The sequence below is a fragment of the Harmonia axyridis genome, chromosome 3 (assembly GCF_914767665.1).
Source record: "Harmonia axyridis chromosome 3, icHarAxyr1.1, whole genome shotgun sequence".
NCBI lineage: Eukaryota > Metazoa > Arthropoda > Insecta > Coleoptera > Coccinellidae > Harmonia > Harmonia axyridis.
Window position 1 is genome coordinate 14016888 of NC_059503.1, and position 12579 is coordinate 14029466.

A 12579-nucleotide genomic window follows, 5' to 3' on the forward strand; every position below is an offset into this window, starting at 1 on the left:
ATAAAAATTATTATCAATCTAAATACTGATATGTCATGTATAAAAAATATATATAATACAAAAATTGTAGTAAGGAGTAAGGCCTTTCATTCAAAGAGTTGATAAAGAATTCTGACAAAGCAATAAGAATTTATCTTAGATTATTTACAATAATCTAAGGAATTTATGAATAATAATCTAAGGAATTTATGAATAATATTCTATGTTCTAAAAAATAACCTAAAACCAAATATAACCTTAAAATAAAATACTCTCAACTCTTGGTAAATGAATGAATTCGTACATAATTTTTGATACATGGTTAATTGAATGGTTGATATTGAAGTGTGTAAAAGTTCTCGATCGAGTAATATAAATTTACTCAATAAAAATGGAAGTTGATAAGAAACAGAAAATGAGTGTACCCGGGTTCGCAGATATTGAAGATGAGGAGAATCAGAATCTTCCTAAGCCTAATAAAAGTTCCAAAAAAAGCGGTGGTTTTCAGAGTTTTGGTCTCACCCATAATGTTTTGAAAGGGGTGCTCAAAAGAGGTTACAAAGTTCCAACCCCAATTCAAAGAAAGGTAGGCAGTATTATAGTCGATATGTTGTTCTCAATATAATTAAAAGAGAAGTATTGCTAGTAAAGTCTCTAACTATTAAAATTTAATTTCTTTCAGACAATACCATTGGTACTGGAAGGCAGAGATGTTGTTGCTATGGCCAGGACAGGTAGTGGTAAAACTGCCTGCTTTTTGATACCGATGTTAGAAAAACTCAAACAGAGGATTGCCAAAACTGGTGCAAGAGCACTAATTTTAACACCTACGAGGGAACTGGCTCTACAGGTATATATCAGATAAACCAATTGTCAAAATTAGAAATCTTACAAATTAAAATTTTCAGACTTTGAAATTTATAAAAGATCTTGGAAAATTTATGGATCTACAAGCGGCTGTAATTTTGGGAGGAGATTCAATGGATGAGCAGTTTGCTGCTATCCATGGAAATCCAGACATTATTGTAGCTACACCTGGACGTTTCCTCCATGTTTGTATTGAGATGGACTTGAAGTTGACCAGTATTTCCTATGTTGTTTTTGATGAGGCCGATAGGTTGTTTGAAATGGGCTTAGAAGAACAATTGTCAGAAATAGCTTCTAAATTACCAGACTCAAGACAGACTGTATTGTTTTCTGCTACATTACCCAAAGTTTTAGTTGAATTTGCTAAAGCAGGATTATCAGATCCAGTTTTGATAAGGTAAAGTAATATTAATTTGTATATAGAAAAAAAATTGAAGCATAAGCGTTCAATTTGAGACTTATGATATTATATATTGTACTTTACGCACAAATGGGACTTATTCCATGATGATGAAAATGTACACTGTCTAATTTTTGTAATTCTTAAGAGGTATCCTTCTTCAATGATATTATTATCACATAAAAGTTAAAATATTTAATCTTTCAGATTAGATGTAGAGACTAAGATTCCGAAAGAATTGGAATTATTTTACATCAATGTTAGGCATGAAGAAAGATTGGCATCACTCCTGGTTTTATTAAAATCTCTAATTGATTTGGAACAACAAACGATAATTTTTGCAGCAACCAAACATCATGTAGAATATATACATATGGTGAGCAATTTTTCTTGTCAATATTCAATGTATTTTAAATATAATGTTCCTTCCATAGGTACTAGAAAAAGTTGGTATTCCAAATAGCTATATTTACTCTAATTTGGATCCTTCAGCAAGAAAAATACATACTGCTAAATTTGCTGCTGGGAAAGTCAAAGTTCTGGTAGTTACTGATGTTGCTGCTCGTGGTATTGATATTCCAATGCTGGATAATGTTATTAATTATAATTTTCCAATGAAACCAAAGCTTTTTGTTCATAGAGTTGGTATGTATAATTTTATATTTTACCTACAATTTCTCTTCAACCTATTTTTTTTTAGGAAGATGTGCTAGAGCAGGTAGATCAGGTAAAGCATATTCTTTAGTAGGACCTGATGAATATGCACATTTGTTAGATCTCCATCTATTTTTGGGAACAACTGTATCTCTTTGTACTCTACAAAATAAGGAAGGAAATTTAGGAATCATTCCCCAACATTTGTTGGAGGACCAACAAAGTTATCTGATAAATTTACATGAAACATATTCTGATTTGGTAAGAAATTAACAATTCCTCAATATTCAAGTAAATACACTTAGCTGAGTCATTTATTAATTAATCTAAAATTATACAAACTATCATTCTACAGTTTTGACCTAAATAAATGATTTATTTTTTAGGTAAACAGCAGAAAAGTATCTGAGAATGGATATCAACAATACTTGAGAACAAGACCAGTAGCTTCAACTGAAAGTAATAAAAAGGTGAAATATATACCATTTCGGAGTTGTACTATTCACCCACTCTTCAGAAGTTCTGGAGAAAGTATAGAAGAGGAAAGACAAGAAATAATTGACAAAATGAAGCACTATAGGCCACATGGTGTAAGAACCTTGACATTCTCATTCATGAATAAAATTGATTCAACTATGCACCCACTAATTCATTAATTAATTTTCCAGACTATATTTGAAATTGTCGGAAAAACAAAGTCAGAAGAGTATAAAACCATGAAAACTAAACGAGCCTTACATAAAGATAAAATTGTTGAACATCATGTAAAAAAAGAAGAAAAATTATCAGAGCTCAAAATTTCTGGACAAAAACATACAAATACACTTGCTGACAGTAGTCAAAATGATATTGATGAGGCTTTCCACGATGTTGTTCTACCCAAAAAGAGGAAAATTGAAGATTTATACAAAAAAAATGTTAAGAAGCCAAAAAGAGATGAAAATTATATTCCTTATTCTTCCTCCGACAAACATACAGAAGATGGGTAAACATTGAATACTTTTTAATAAAAAATATATAAATATAATGATATAATAAATTTTCAGATTAGCAGTTAATAAATTTCAAAATGAAGCAATGGATGCTCAGCTTGATATTGTTGGTGATTCATCAGAAATGATGAGAATGTCTAAACAAATGAAAAAATGGGATCGAAAAAAGAAAAGAATGGTTGGAGTAGAGGTAAAAAATATTGATTGATTAATGTTTTGAATGTCTAAAAAAAATATTCCTATTTCAGAGTAAAACAGCTGGAAAAATAAGAACAGAATCAGGGGCATGGATACCTAAAACGTATAAAAGTGATAGATATTCCCAGTGGAAAGAAAAAACAAAAGCTGATGAAAACAATGATTACGAAGATGAAGAAGACGGGAACCAAAGTTTCAACAAAGGTATTTTCTACATCATTTTTTCTAGCATATATATTTGACATTACTATACTTTTAGGTCCCTCTGCTGGTTTGAGAACACATTGGGCTAGACACAACGAAAAAGTCAAACAAAAACAAAGAAAATCTGAACTGAAGACAACTGACGAAATCTTGAAAGCACGTAAAATTGCTGCTAAAAATAAAAGAAATAATATGAGAAGGGGAAAGAAAGGAAAGAGGAAATCTAGGAAATGAGAAATTGAAATGAGAAGATTCTGAGAAATATATTGGAGACTTCAAGTATATTTTCATGTTATTCATTTCAGTCAAAAAAGTATTGTTGAATAATGAAAAAATTTTTAATAAAAAGGAAAGGTTTATCTATATTATTTTCAATATTATTTGTGATAATTAAAATAACTCAATGTCATATTTACTGTTTTATTATTTTCTAAGGTATATTTGATATAGGTTTATAAATAGCAATCGCTGTTCTCAAGTGTTAAATCAATAATTTCCAACCATTGGTTTATTTTATGTTCAACATATTTTCAAATAGTCTCCGATATATACCAGAATCAGTCAAAAATCTCGAAAAGGAAACGTCTTATTCAAAAATGTTTAGATTAAAAGGTTGATGGTTTTGAGGGTGAAGTCCACTTATGCAAAACCTCTCCCAATTGATTTCCCCTTGTGGGGAGTACGGGGGTCAATTTTGGAATTTCTAATGGAAACCCCCAATGATAACGAAACAGATACATTAAGGTCATAAACAAATATTTCAAACTTGTTTGTTCAAAACTTTTGTATTTTTTGGCGTAGAATACAAATCTGCAATAAAAAACAGAAGTTCCCATTTGAAATTTCAAAGTTGACATCCGTACCCCCTACAAGTGGGAATGAAAGAGGTACTGGCATAAATGGACTTATACTTCAAAATCATTAAGCCTTTATTCGAAACATTTTTCCCTAATATGTTTCCTTTTCGAGATTTTTGACTGATATAAAATATCATATATATAAATATAAAGGTTTTTTATTAAATATTCATGATTCAAGTAATATGATTTTCTATCATAGTCCCTATAAATTGTGAAAATGATCATCTGAGGTTATCAAAATATGGTCTCAAATTAAATAATACATGAGTAGATCTTTATTGAAAGAGAAATAAGAAAAAAAATATACAACATTAAAAAAGAAATATGCAACATCAAAAAAAGGAAATATGCAACATTGAAAAAAGAAAATATGTAACATCATAAATAAACGATTAGGCTATACACGATAAAATTTCCAACATGTACATAGAATTATTGAGGTCATGGTAAAGAGAATTGAGGTGAGGTGGATCAAATCATCATACTAAGATACTAAACAGGTACAATAAAAACAAAACTATTTTTATATCATCATTAACATCTATGTTTGACTAAAGTTTATTAAATAAATTCTTCTTCCTCCTCCTCTTCCTCTTCTACAATTTCCTCTTCTTCTTCTTCATATATTTCTTCAGGTGGTGGTGGTGGTGATGGGAGTGGAGGTAACATTTCCTGCAGTTTTTCGACAGTGTTCTGATCCATCTCGCCCAGATCAAAATCAAAAGTTTTAGATACCCCATAGAGGCCTGTATCAGAGATAACCTCCACTATCTACAAAATTAGGAAAAAATTGAATAACACTGTGTGAATCAGGTTAAAATTTTTTAACTCACCTCTTGGAGTCGATCATTGTCTGTCACCAACATAATTCGTTCTTTAAGAGCACACAATTTGGTAAAAGTTTCTGCATCTATATTTGAATATGATTCTTCATCTGAGTGTCCTTTGCTGTATCTATTATTCATGTCGATTTCAGGTGATGTTAAACCATCATCAGGTGATGACCTATTCCCTTTACCAACCTCATCAAATTCACTCTCATCTTCTTCACCAGACAATGGTTCCTTTTCTGCTCTTCTCAACTTTGCAGGAGATTCTTCTATGTCAGAATCTGGTCTTTTTCTCTTTCTTGGGCTATCGTGTTCACCTTCAAGTATTTCTTGATCGTCTTCTTCCATAATAATAGGTGATGAACCTGAGCTGTAAGCCAAACACAAAACTGCTTCCTCAAAAATTAAGGATGATGTATCATCATGCCATATTGCAAAATTCATGGTCAGAAAGGATGTATTTGGTAAAAAAGGATGATCATCTGGTAATAAAAGTTAATATCGTATTGAATGGTCAAATTCTGAAATGCATCGAAATTTTTATACCCACAAGGAATATTTGTGTTTTGGCTTTACAAATATTACTTGTGCCCCTTAGATCATTTGGAGACACTGTCCTACCATTACCATGAATAAAAAAATTAAAACTACTATCAAAGCCATACCAAAGCTTACACAGAACACATTTAATTTGCTTAACTCACACTAGTGCTGAGTGGTAATAAAAAATTTGAAAAGCACTGACTTGAAGTAATGAGGTCTTCATTCTCTCTGATGAGTCAGAAACCAATCATATTTTTGGAGAAAAATATAGGTACCATAAAATGAAAAGATATTACTTACGATTCTACATATGACGGTGGTAGTGAGGGTATGTCCATAGCCTCTTCACTATGTATTGGGCAACGGGGAGCTGAAGTTTGCTCCAAATTTTCATCACTACCAAACAAATTATTGCTTTCTGACGTATCAATTACCAAAGACTGGCTTGAGGCATTAGAAAATAATTGATCAGTGTGATTAAATTGGTCCTGTTCCTCCTCTACTCTTTCAGGTACTTTAGTTGTTTTTTCATCCTCATCTTTCCTTTCCTTCTTGTGCTTATCCCTTTTCTTATGCTTATGTTTTTTTTCTTCAGATTTATCTAAACAATGAATATATTCATCTTGTGAAATGAAATTCATATCCACACTATTATTAACACATTATTCATGTGCAAATTTAAATTGAACCTACCTGCTCTTTCTGTTTTTGGTTTCTCATCTTCTTTTTGATTATCTTTTTTTTCTTGTTTATTTTCTTTCATTTCTGATTCAGCAAGTAATCCTGGAGCTGCAGCAGACTCTTCAGGTAATGAAGCTTCTTTAATTCTCATTTCTTTATGTTTCGATTCACCTCTATCCCGATGTTTTTCCTTTTCTCTTATTGATTCTCTTTCTTTTTTCTCTTTTTTAATTCTTTTTTCTTCTTCATCCCCTTTGTCTTTCTTTTCTTTCTCATCTAAAATGGGTCAATATTTTCATAAACTGTTTTACAAGTATAAATTTCAATTTACAAAATGATTTAAAACTTTCTTTTCTTCCCACATTGCTGAAAGTTTTCTTGAAAATAAATATTATGAAAACAATGACTGTCAATGTTTCATATTGGAGAGAATTAGACAATGCTCATCTTGAGAGACATTAATTAACTTAATAACAGGACAGAGGTAACAAGATATTTCAAAATTTTATGAGGTTTTAGGAATATTTAAAGGAAAATTCCCTTATATGGTAAGTCGCTATGTATGCAAAATAATTAAAAGTATGATTAATTGTGCACAGAAAGTACATTGAAAAACATCCCAAAAAATATTTGTGATCAAATTTTATCCCAAGAAAAGTTCACAATTAACTTTTGTTTTGCTTACTTTTGTTATCTTTTTCACGATACTTCTCAGCAGATGTGCTCTGAGTTGGTTGAGGACTGCTTGGTTTTGGAGAAGGATTTTTTGGACTAGGTGATCTTACTTTTGGAGATCTCTCCATTTTTGAATTCTTTTCTTTATTTTTGTCTCGATCCTTATCTCTTCTCTCTTTATCCTTTTTTTTTTCTTCTTTTTTATCTTTTTTTTCTGCCTTGTCTTTTTCTTTCTCTTTGTGGGGACTATGTTTATTTTTTGTTTTATCAGAGGCTGAAAAAATATTTATATAAAAAAAATATATATATATTTTTTTGATAAACAGATTGATACTCATTAGGAAAGATGGATATCTTTTAATAATTCAAATAGGAACAAATGAGAGTTAAAGAAAACATGTAAACTCATTTTGTACATACCTCTATCTTTATCAGACTTAACGATGGTTTTGTTCTCTTTTGATGGTGTTGAAACTTTCGGATCTTGTACTTTGGATGTCTTTGTTATAGGTGTTCCAAATAAATCTTGAAAACTATTTGATGTGGCTGTTTCCACCTTAGGTTTTTTAGATGGTGATTCTCCACTCAATTTTGGTTTACCTATTAACTGATTCTTTTCTTCATGTAGTATAGATTTATTTTCACTTATTTCCTGAGAATTACTGGTTACCTGAAAATTCAAATGATGTTAGCTTATTACCTATATAGAAATCATAATTTTCATATAGGTCTTATAGTCCCCATTAAAAAGTGTTCACATAAAATTCACTAATTATTAAATATTAAACAGAAAAGTTTTTTGCAATAATTTTTACTTTCAAATACTTAGATTATACTCAGTACATTACTTAGTTTTTGCATCCATAATCATAACCCAATACAAACTACAATATTAATATACCTACATGAACATATTTCAAAAAAACTCAGCATTAATCAAATGTTCTATGTTGAACGTTTTTGTAGTTTTATCTCATTTTTCACAATTCACATCTGTTAATAGTCCATCTGTTCAATCAGTTGTTTATTTTCTTAACATAAACACACACTATAAGTTTGAAAGGCTACTCTCATTTTCCTTTTTCAAAAAGTTCCAATTTATTTCGGTTAATATTCTTCTATTTCCTTATTTGCCAGAAAAATGAGCATTACTTAAAATTCAGATAATTATATTATTTTTCAATTATTTTAGTTTTATTATTTCTACTTGTTTGCATACCACTTGGTTATCAACTAATCAGTTAATTTTCAAAGGTACTTTGGTGGTACTTTTCTTATATTGATATATTTGTTTATTTCAATCATCTGATGAGAAATGTGTTTTAGTTTTTGTTTAAACATTATATGTATGATTTAGGGATAAATTTTCAAGAGAAAACTCAGATTTTTCTTTATAAATTTCAAATTAAAAAAGCCAGTTTACACAAAAGCTGATGTTACATCTGCAATGTTAAAAAATATAGGTAGGTAATTGATGAAATCATTGCTATAACTTAATAATCCATATCAGTGTTTTGAATATAATTATCTTTCTGAAAGAAATAAATATTTGACTGAATGTATCTAAAATAAGAAGTTTAAAAAACATTTAATAAATTTTTTCTTCAATGTATCAATTTGTTTCTGTTGTATTTCTTAAAATCAGAAATATACAATACTTTGGTTGTATGAAAATTGAAATTAAAAAAATTACAAAAATCTTAGAGAAAATAATGATTTAATTATATTCTAGGGATTAAAGAACTCCCAGAAAGATTAAAAATTAAAGTCGGAAAATTACTTACAATAGCTCCACCTCTGAGCAATTTTTCTTTGAAGTCTTCAGGTGGTGAAGTAAAAATATACTTCTCTTTCCTGACTTTACGAAGGGGTGGCCCTGTCCTTTGTAGGGATAAATCATAGCTGAACTTAATCTTTTTAGGTTCAGCACTATTTCGAAGGTACACTTCGATAGGAATAATGAAACCAGCATATCCTGATTCCTTCACTGAGTATGGTGGTTCCTTGATTACTGAAATTCAATAAAAAAATGTTTAACGGAAATAGAAATCTTAGGACCAAGCACTGAACCAGTAGATATTCATAATATTAATTATCACTCTAAAAATATGCCTCAATATCACTTTAATTGAATAGTTCAAATTTCTATTCTGTTATCTTTAAACATAGAGTTTATGACAAACCTACGTAGTTTGATTTGAAAAATTAGGCTGTACTCACCTCTTCTGGGTTTTTGAAACGTTTCATGTAAGTAGAAAACTACTTTTTCTACATAATAATGAATGTTTGCACCATCACATCCTCGAACAAAAATTTTCCAGTCATGAGTAAATCCTTCTGGAGTATTTTTTGTTCTTAAAGTAGCTTCATGTCCAATTTCGAAATTTATTTTTAGTGACATTCTATATTAGATTAGATTCTCGATAATAATATTCGAAGCAATTGAACACTTTTTCATTTAAATTTTTCCTAGGTGAAGAAAATTGTATAATTCATAATAACCTAATTTCAGAACAGTCCCACGTCTGAAATATCTGTCCATGTAAGGGCTATACAAATTTAGGGGTATATTATTTTAATTGATTCTTACTTTATCAATTAATCAATATACAATAATAATATTCGTAAATTAGAATGTGTCGTATATAAACAAAACAATTGACCTTGTAAATTTTAAACAGTAATACCAATACCAACACAAAAGCATTCAACTTTTACTTCGAATTGATACATGTTTAGTCCTTTTTTTGTATTATTAAAAGGGACTTTCCAATAAAAGTTCAATTTAGGTCTAGTAGTGGATTGGTTCTGCTAGTTTTAAATATATAAATCAGAGACAAGACAAGGGACAAGTCGGTCGCGAATATAAATATAGATTTTTCATGCCTACCAACTTCTTTCACAAAATATTTTTAATCTTTATTATTCAATTTCTTACAAAATTTCCTATTTTTATTACAATTTGAGCTTTCAAGTTAAATAGTTGTATCCAATATTATATATTTGAAAATTTTGATTTCATTTGATTATACCTATATACCTCTTGTCATCAATCGTTTGAAAAAATCCGTATGCGGAAATTATTAGTTTTGATTGTAATTTATTAGATGTATCGCATTAAGATACTCAATTTTGATCATTTAACCACATACCATGCACTTTTTACAAAAAATATACATATCAGCATATCCCTTCATAAAAGAAATTAATATAACATGGTAGGAAATTTGTTCTTTTCATCAAATCAATAATTCCCCCATTTTAATCATCTGGAACCAATTTTTTCCAATTCAAATAACGCCTCAAACTTGTCTAAAATATTAAAGATTCTCTACCATTTTTATCGGTCAGTTAGGTTTTTGTCCTTAACGTTGTTAATTATATACCTACTGTATTTTATGATGCAAATTCATTAGAAATGAATGGCCTTTTTTTTCATCCATAGAAAACTAACAAACAAAATGAAGAAGTAACTTTGGCCATACTTCACTACTTTCTTTTTCACTCATCACATCAATAAAGCAATGGGAGTAATAATTATCAAGGAATCACTTGGTCAAAGTAATTAACATTACACAGGGTACATATTCTCTACTGAATATGTAAATGCATTATTCTTAGGTGAAATATCATCTTAATTTGAACAATTTATATTATTAACATTTATAAGAATAACTATAACAATAAAAGACATCCTCGCATCAGGATCTTTTCAAAAGTTGTGACAAAAGCAGTCTGAAAGAATCTTCAGTTGATTCAATACTTAGTAAAATTGTAGTCGAACCATTTTTCCTCAAACAATAAAGAGATGATTTCTTTTTTATTATTCCAATTGTATTGTATGTTGAAACCAATTTAAAATAGTCTTGTTTAATGTAAGCCTTTTCCTCTTTCTGACATAGCTAAAAATACTTTACAAAGAATGGAATGAAGAAATTTATTCTCTAAATGTTTTATCACGTTTCAATTTCAGGATCTCAATCTGCAGGTATCTCCACTTTCCAATTTCGAGCTTGTCTTAGTTTGATTTTCCGCTTCATCTTCTTTTTCTGATTTCAAATTGAGTGATTTTCTTCTTTCGCATTTTCCTGTCAGTAAACAATTAAGAGCTGCCTTTTCTCCTTCTTTCGGATTTGATTCCCAAGGATTCCAAAATTTGAGAATTAAAGGTTGAATAAATCGATGGAATAGATATAGAATTAAGGGAATGATAAAACAAGAAATGCAGCCAGCCATTTTTCAGAATCACTAAATGTTGATCATTAGATTAGATCCTTATTTTGATTAATAAAAAAAATTTGACATTCTTTGATAGATTCCATAGAATCCAATAAACGATATTCTTCTTTATCAAGTTGTTGAGTTTCTCGGAGAAATTATATTGGATTTTTTGAAATAAATAAAATAAAACTTTTGAATATTCAAGTAATAGTCTATAAGACGAAAAAAAAACAATTTTGGGTAGTAGAGAAAAACTGATTTTGTAATGTTCGACATAATAACCGATTATTAAAATATAAGTAAAAGTTAAAATATAAGTAAAAGTGCTATTCCTACTCACTAATAGTTTTCAAAAAGCATTTAATTTGGATCAACCCAATGTCATCATTATTATTTCGATCGATTACGGAAAACTCTTGAAATTAGCAAGCTGTAATAAGTTATACCATAGTATAAGCAAAGGATAGTAAGCCAGTGTAGTGCTTTTTTCGATTTTGTTGATGTTGAACGCCATCTAGTTGTACTCACGTTTAACTCGAATTTTACTGTCAAAAATTAGTCCGTAAAGTGAAGCCCTCTGAAAAAATTGGTGTTATTTTGAAGAACTAAAATATTTGAAATAGAGTGGTCAGAAGATTTCTATATTTTGATATTTTTTCTGCTCTGTAATAAGCATTTACGCCAGTGGCGTGTATTTGAAATAACTTAATAATAACATCAAAATTGTTGGCAATGTCATGCGACCCCTTTTCAACCACGCCACTGAATGAATTATCGTATTATTTCTGCGCCATCTATAGCTCATGATTCAGTGCCATCTATTATCGAGTTACTTCTCCAAATCCAAAACCTACTACAGTAGCGACCCCTGGTGACTATTTCCTTGCCGTCAAACGGCGGTTGGCTTACAATCCTTTCCTTATACTATTGTTATACCATAGTATAAAGAAGGATAGTAATCCAACCATACGGGGTTAAAATTTGACGGCGTGGAGTGCACCAATAGATGTCGCTGGGGATTTGCCATCCAGTGCACGTCTTAGCTTATTTCAGGACGAAGCATGTCGTAGCTTGATTCTGGTACATACTTAGGTTTCGGACAAGACGTACCTCGATAACAGATGGTGCTGACCCAATAGATATAGATGTCGCTGTATTTTAAATCTACCCTGGAATCTAAACCAGTGGCGGATACTAAAGTTGGGCGGATTTGAATCGCCTCTTCAAGTTTTTTCGAACGTGATTATATCGAAAAATTAATGATTGATTGTTTTCTCAATTCTGGTATTATTCGCATGTATGTATATTGTATATACTTTGTTTCGGCGTTAGTCTGGAATAAAATTCATTTTCTTCAACCAATAACTGAGAATAAAAATGCGTAAACCCGTTAATCGATTATTAATTTTCTCCAGTTTTTGATAATAAAATATTTTTTTCCTACAACCCTTTGGCTGCAAACTACCAAACTTTCA

The 12579-nt window shown here is 30.0% G+C and overlaps 2 protein-coding genes across 2 annotated transcripts; one reads left to right on the forward strand and one right to left on the reverse strand.

The window, feature by feature from the left end:
* Nucleotides 1–203: 203 nt before the first annotated feature.
* On the forward strand, nt 204–3705 carry LOC123674729 (ATP-dependent RNA helicase DDX54). The gene is made up of 11 exons (XM_045609786.1): nt 204–565; nt 662–829; nt 888–1243; nt 1454–1622; nt 1681–1891; nt 1947–2161; nt 2287–2490; nt 2569–2885; nt 2947–3082; nt 3141–3294; nt 3350–3705. Exons 1-11 carry the CDS (start codon nt 371–373, stop codon nt 3526–3528), a joined length of 2304 nt encoding a protein of 767 aa, XP_045465742.1. The 5' UTR covers nt 204–370; the 3' UTR covers nt 3529–3705.
* Nucleotides 3706–4406: 701 nt separating this feature from the next.
* On the reverse strand, nt 4407–9758 carry LOC123674730 (protein AF-9). The gene is made up of 8 exons (XM_045609787.1): nt 9104–9758; nt 8668–8894; nt 7304–7553; nt 6894–7157; nt 6221–6484; nt 5828–6128; nt 4988–5354; nt 4407–4925 (listed from the first exon to the last, which is right to left on the reverse strand). The coding sequence occupies exons 1-8, from the start codon at nt 9282–9284 to the stop codon at nt 4716–4718; spliced, it is 2064 nt and encodes a 687-aa protein (XP_045465743.1). The 5' UTR covers nt 9285–9758; the 3' UTR covers nt 4407–4715.
* Between the last annotated feature and the right edge of the window lie 2821 nt (nt 9759–12579).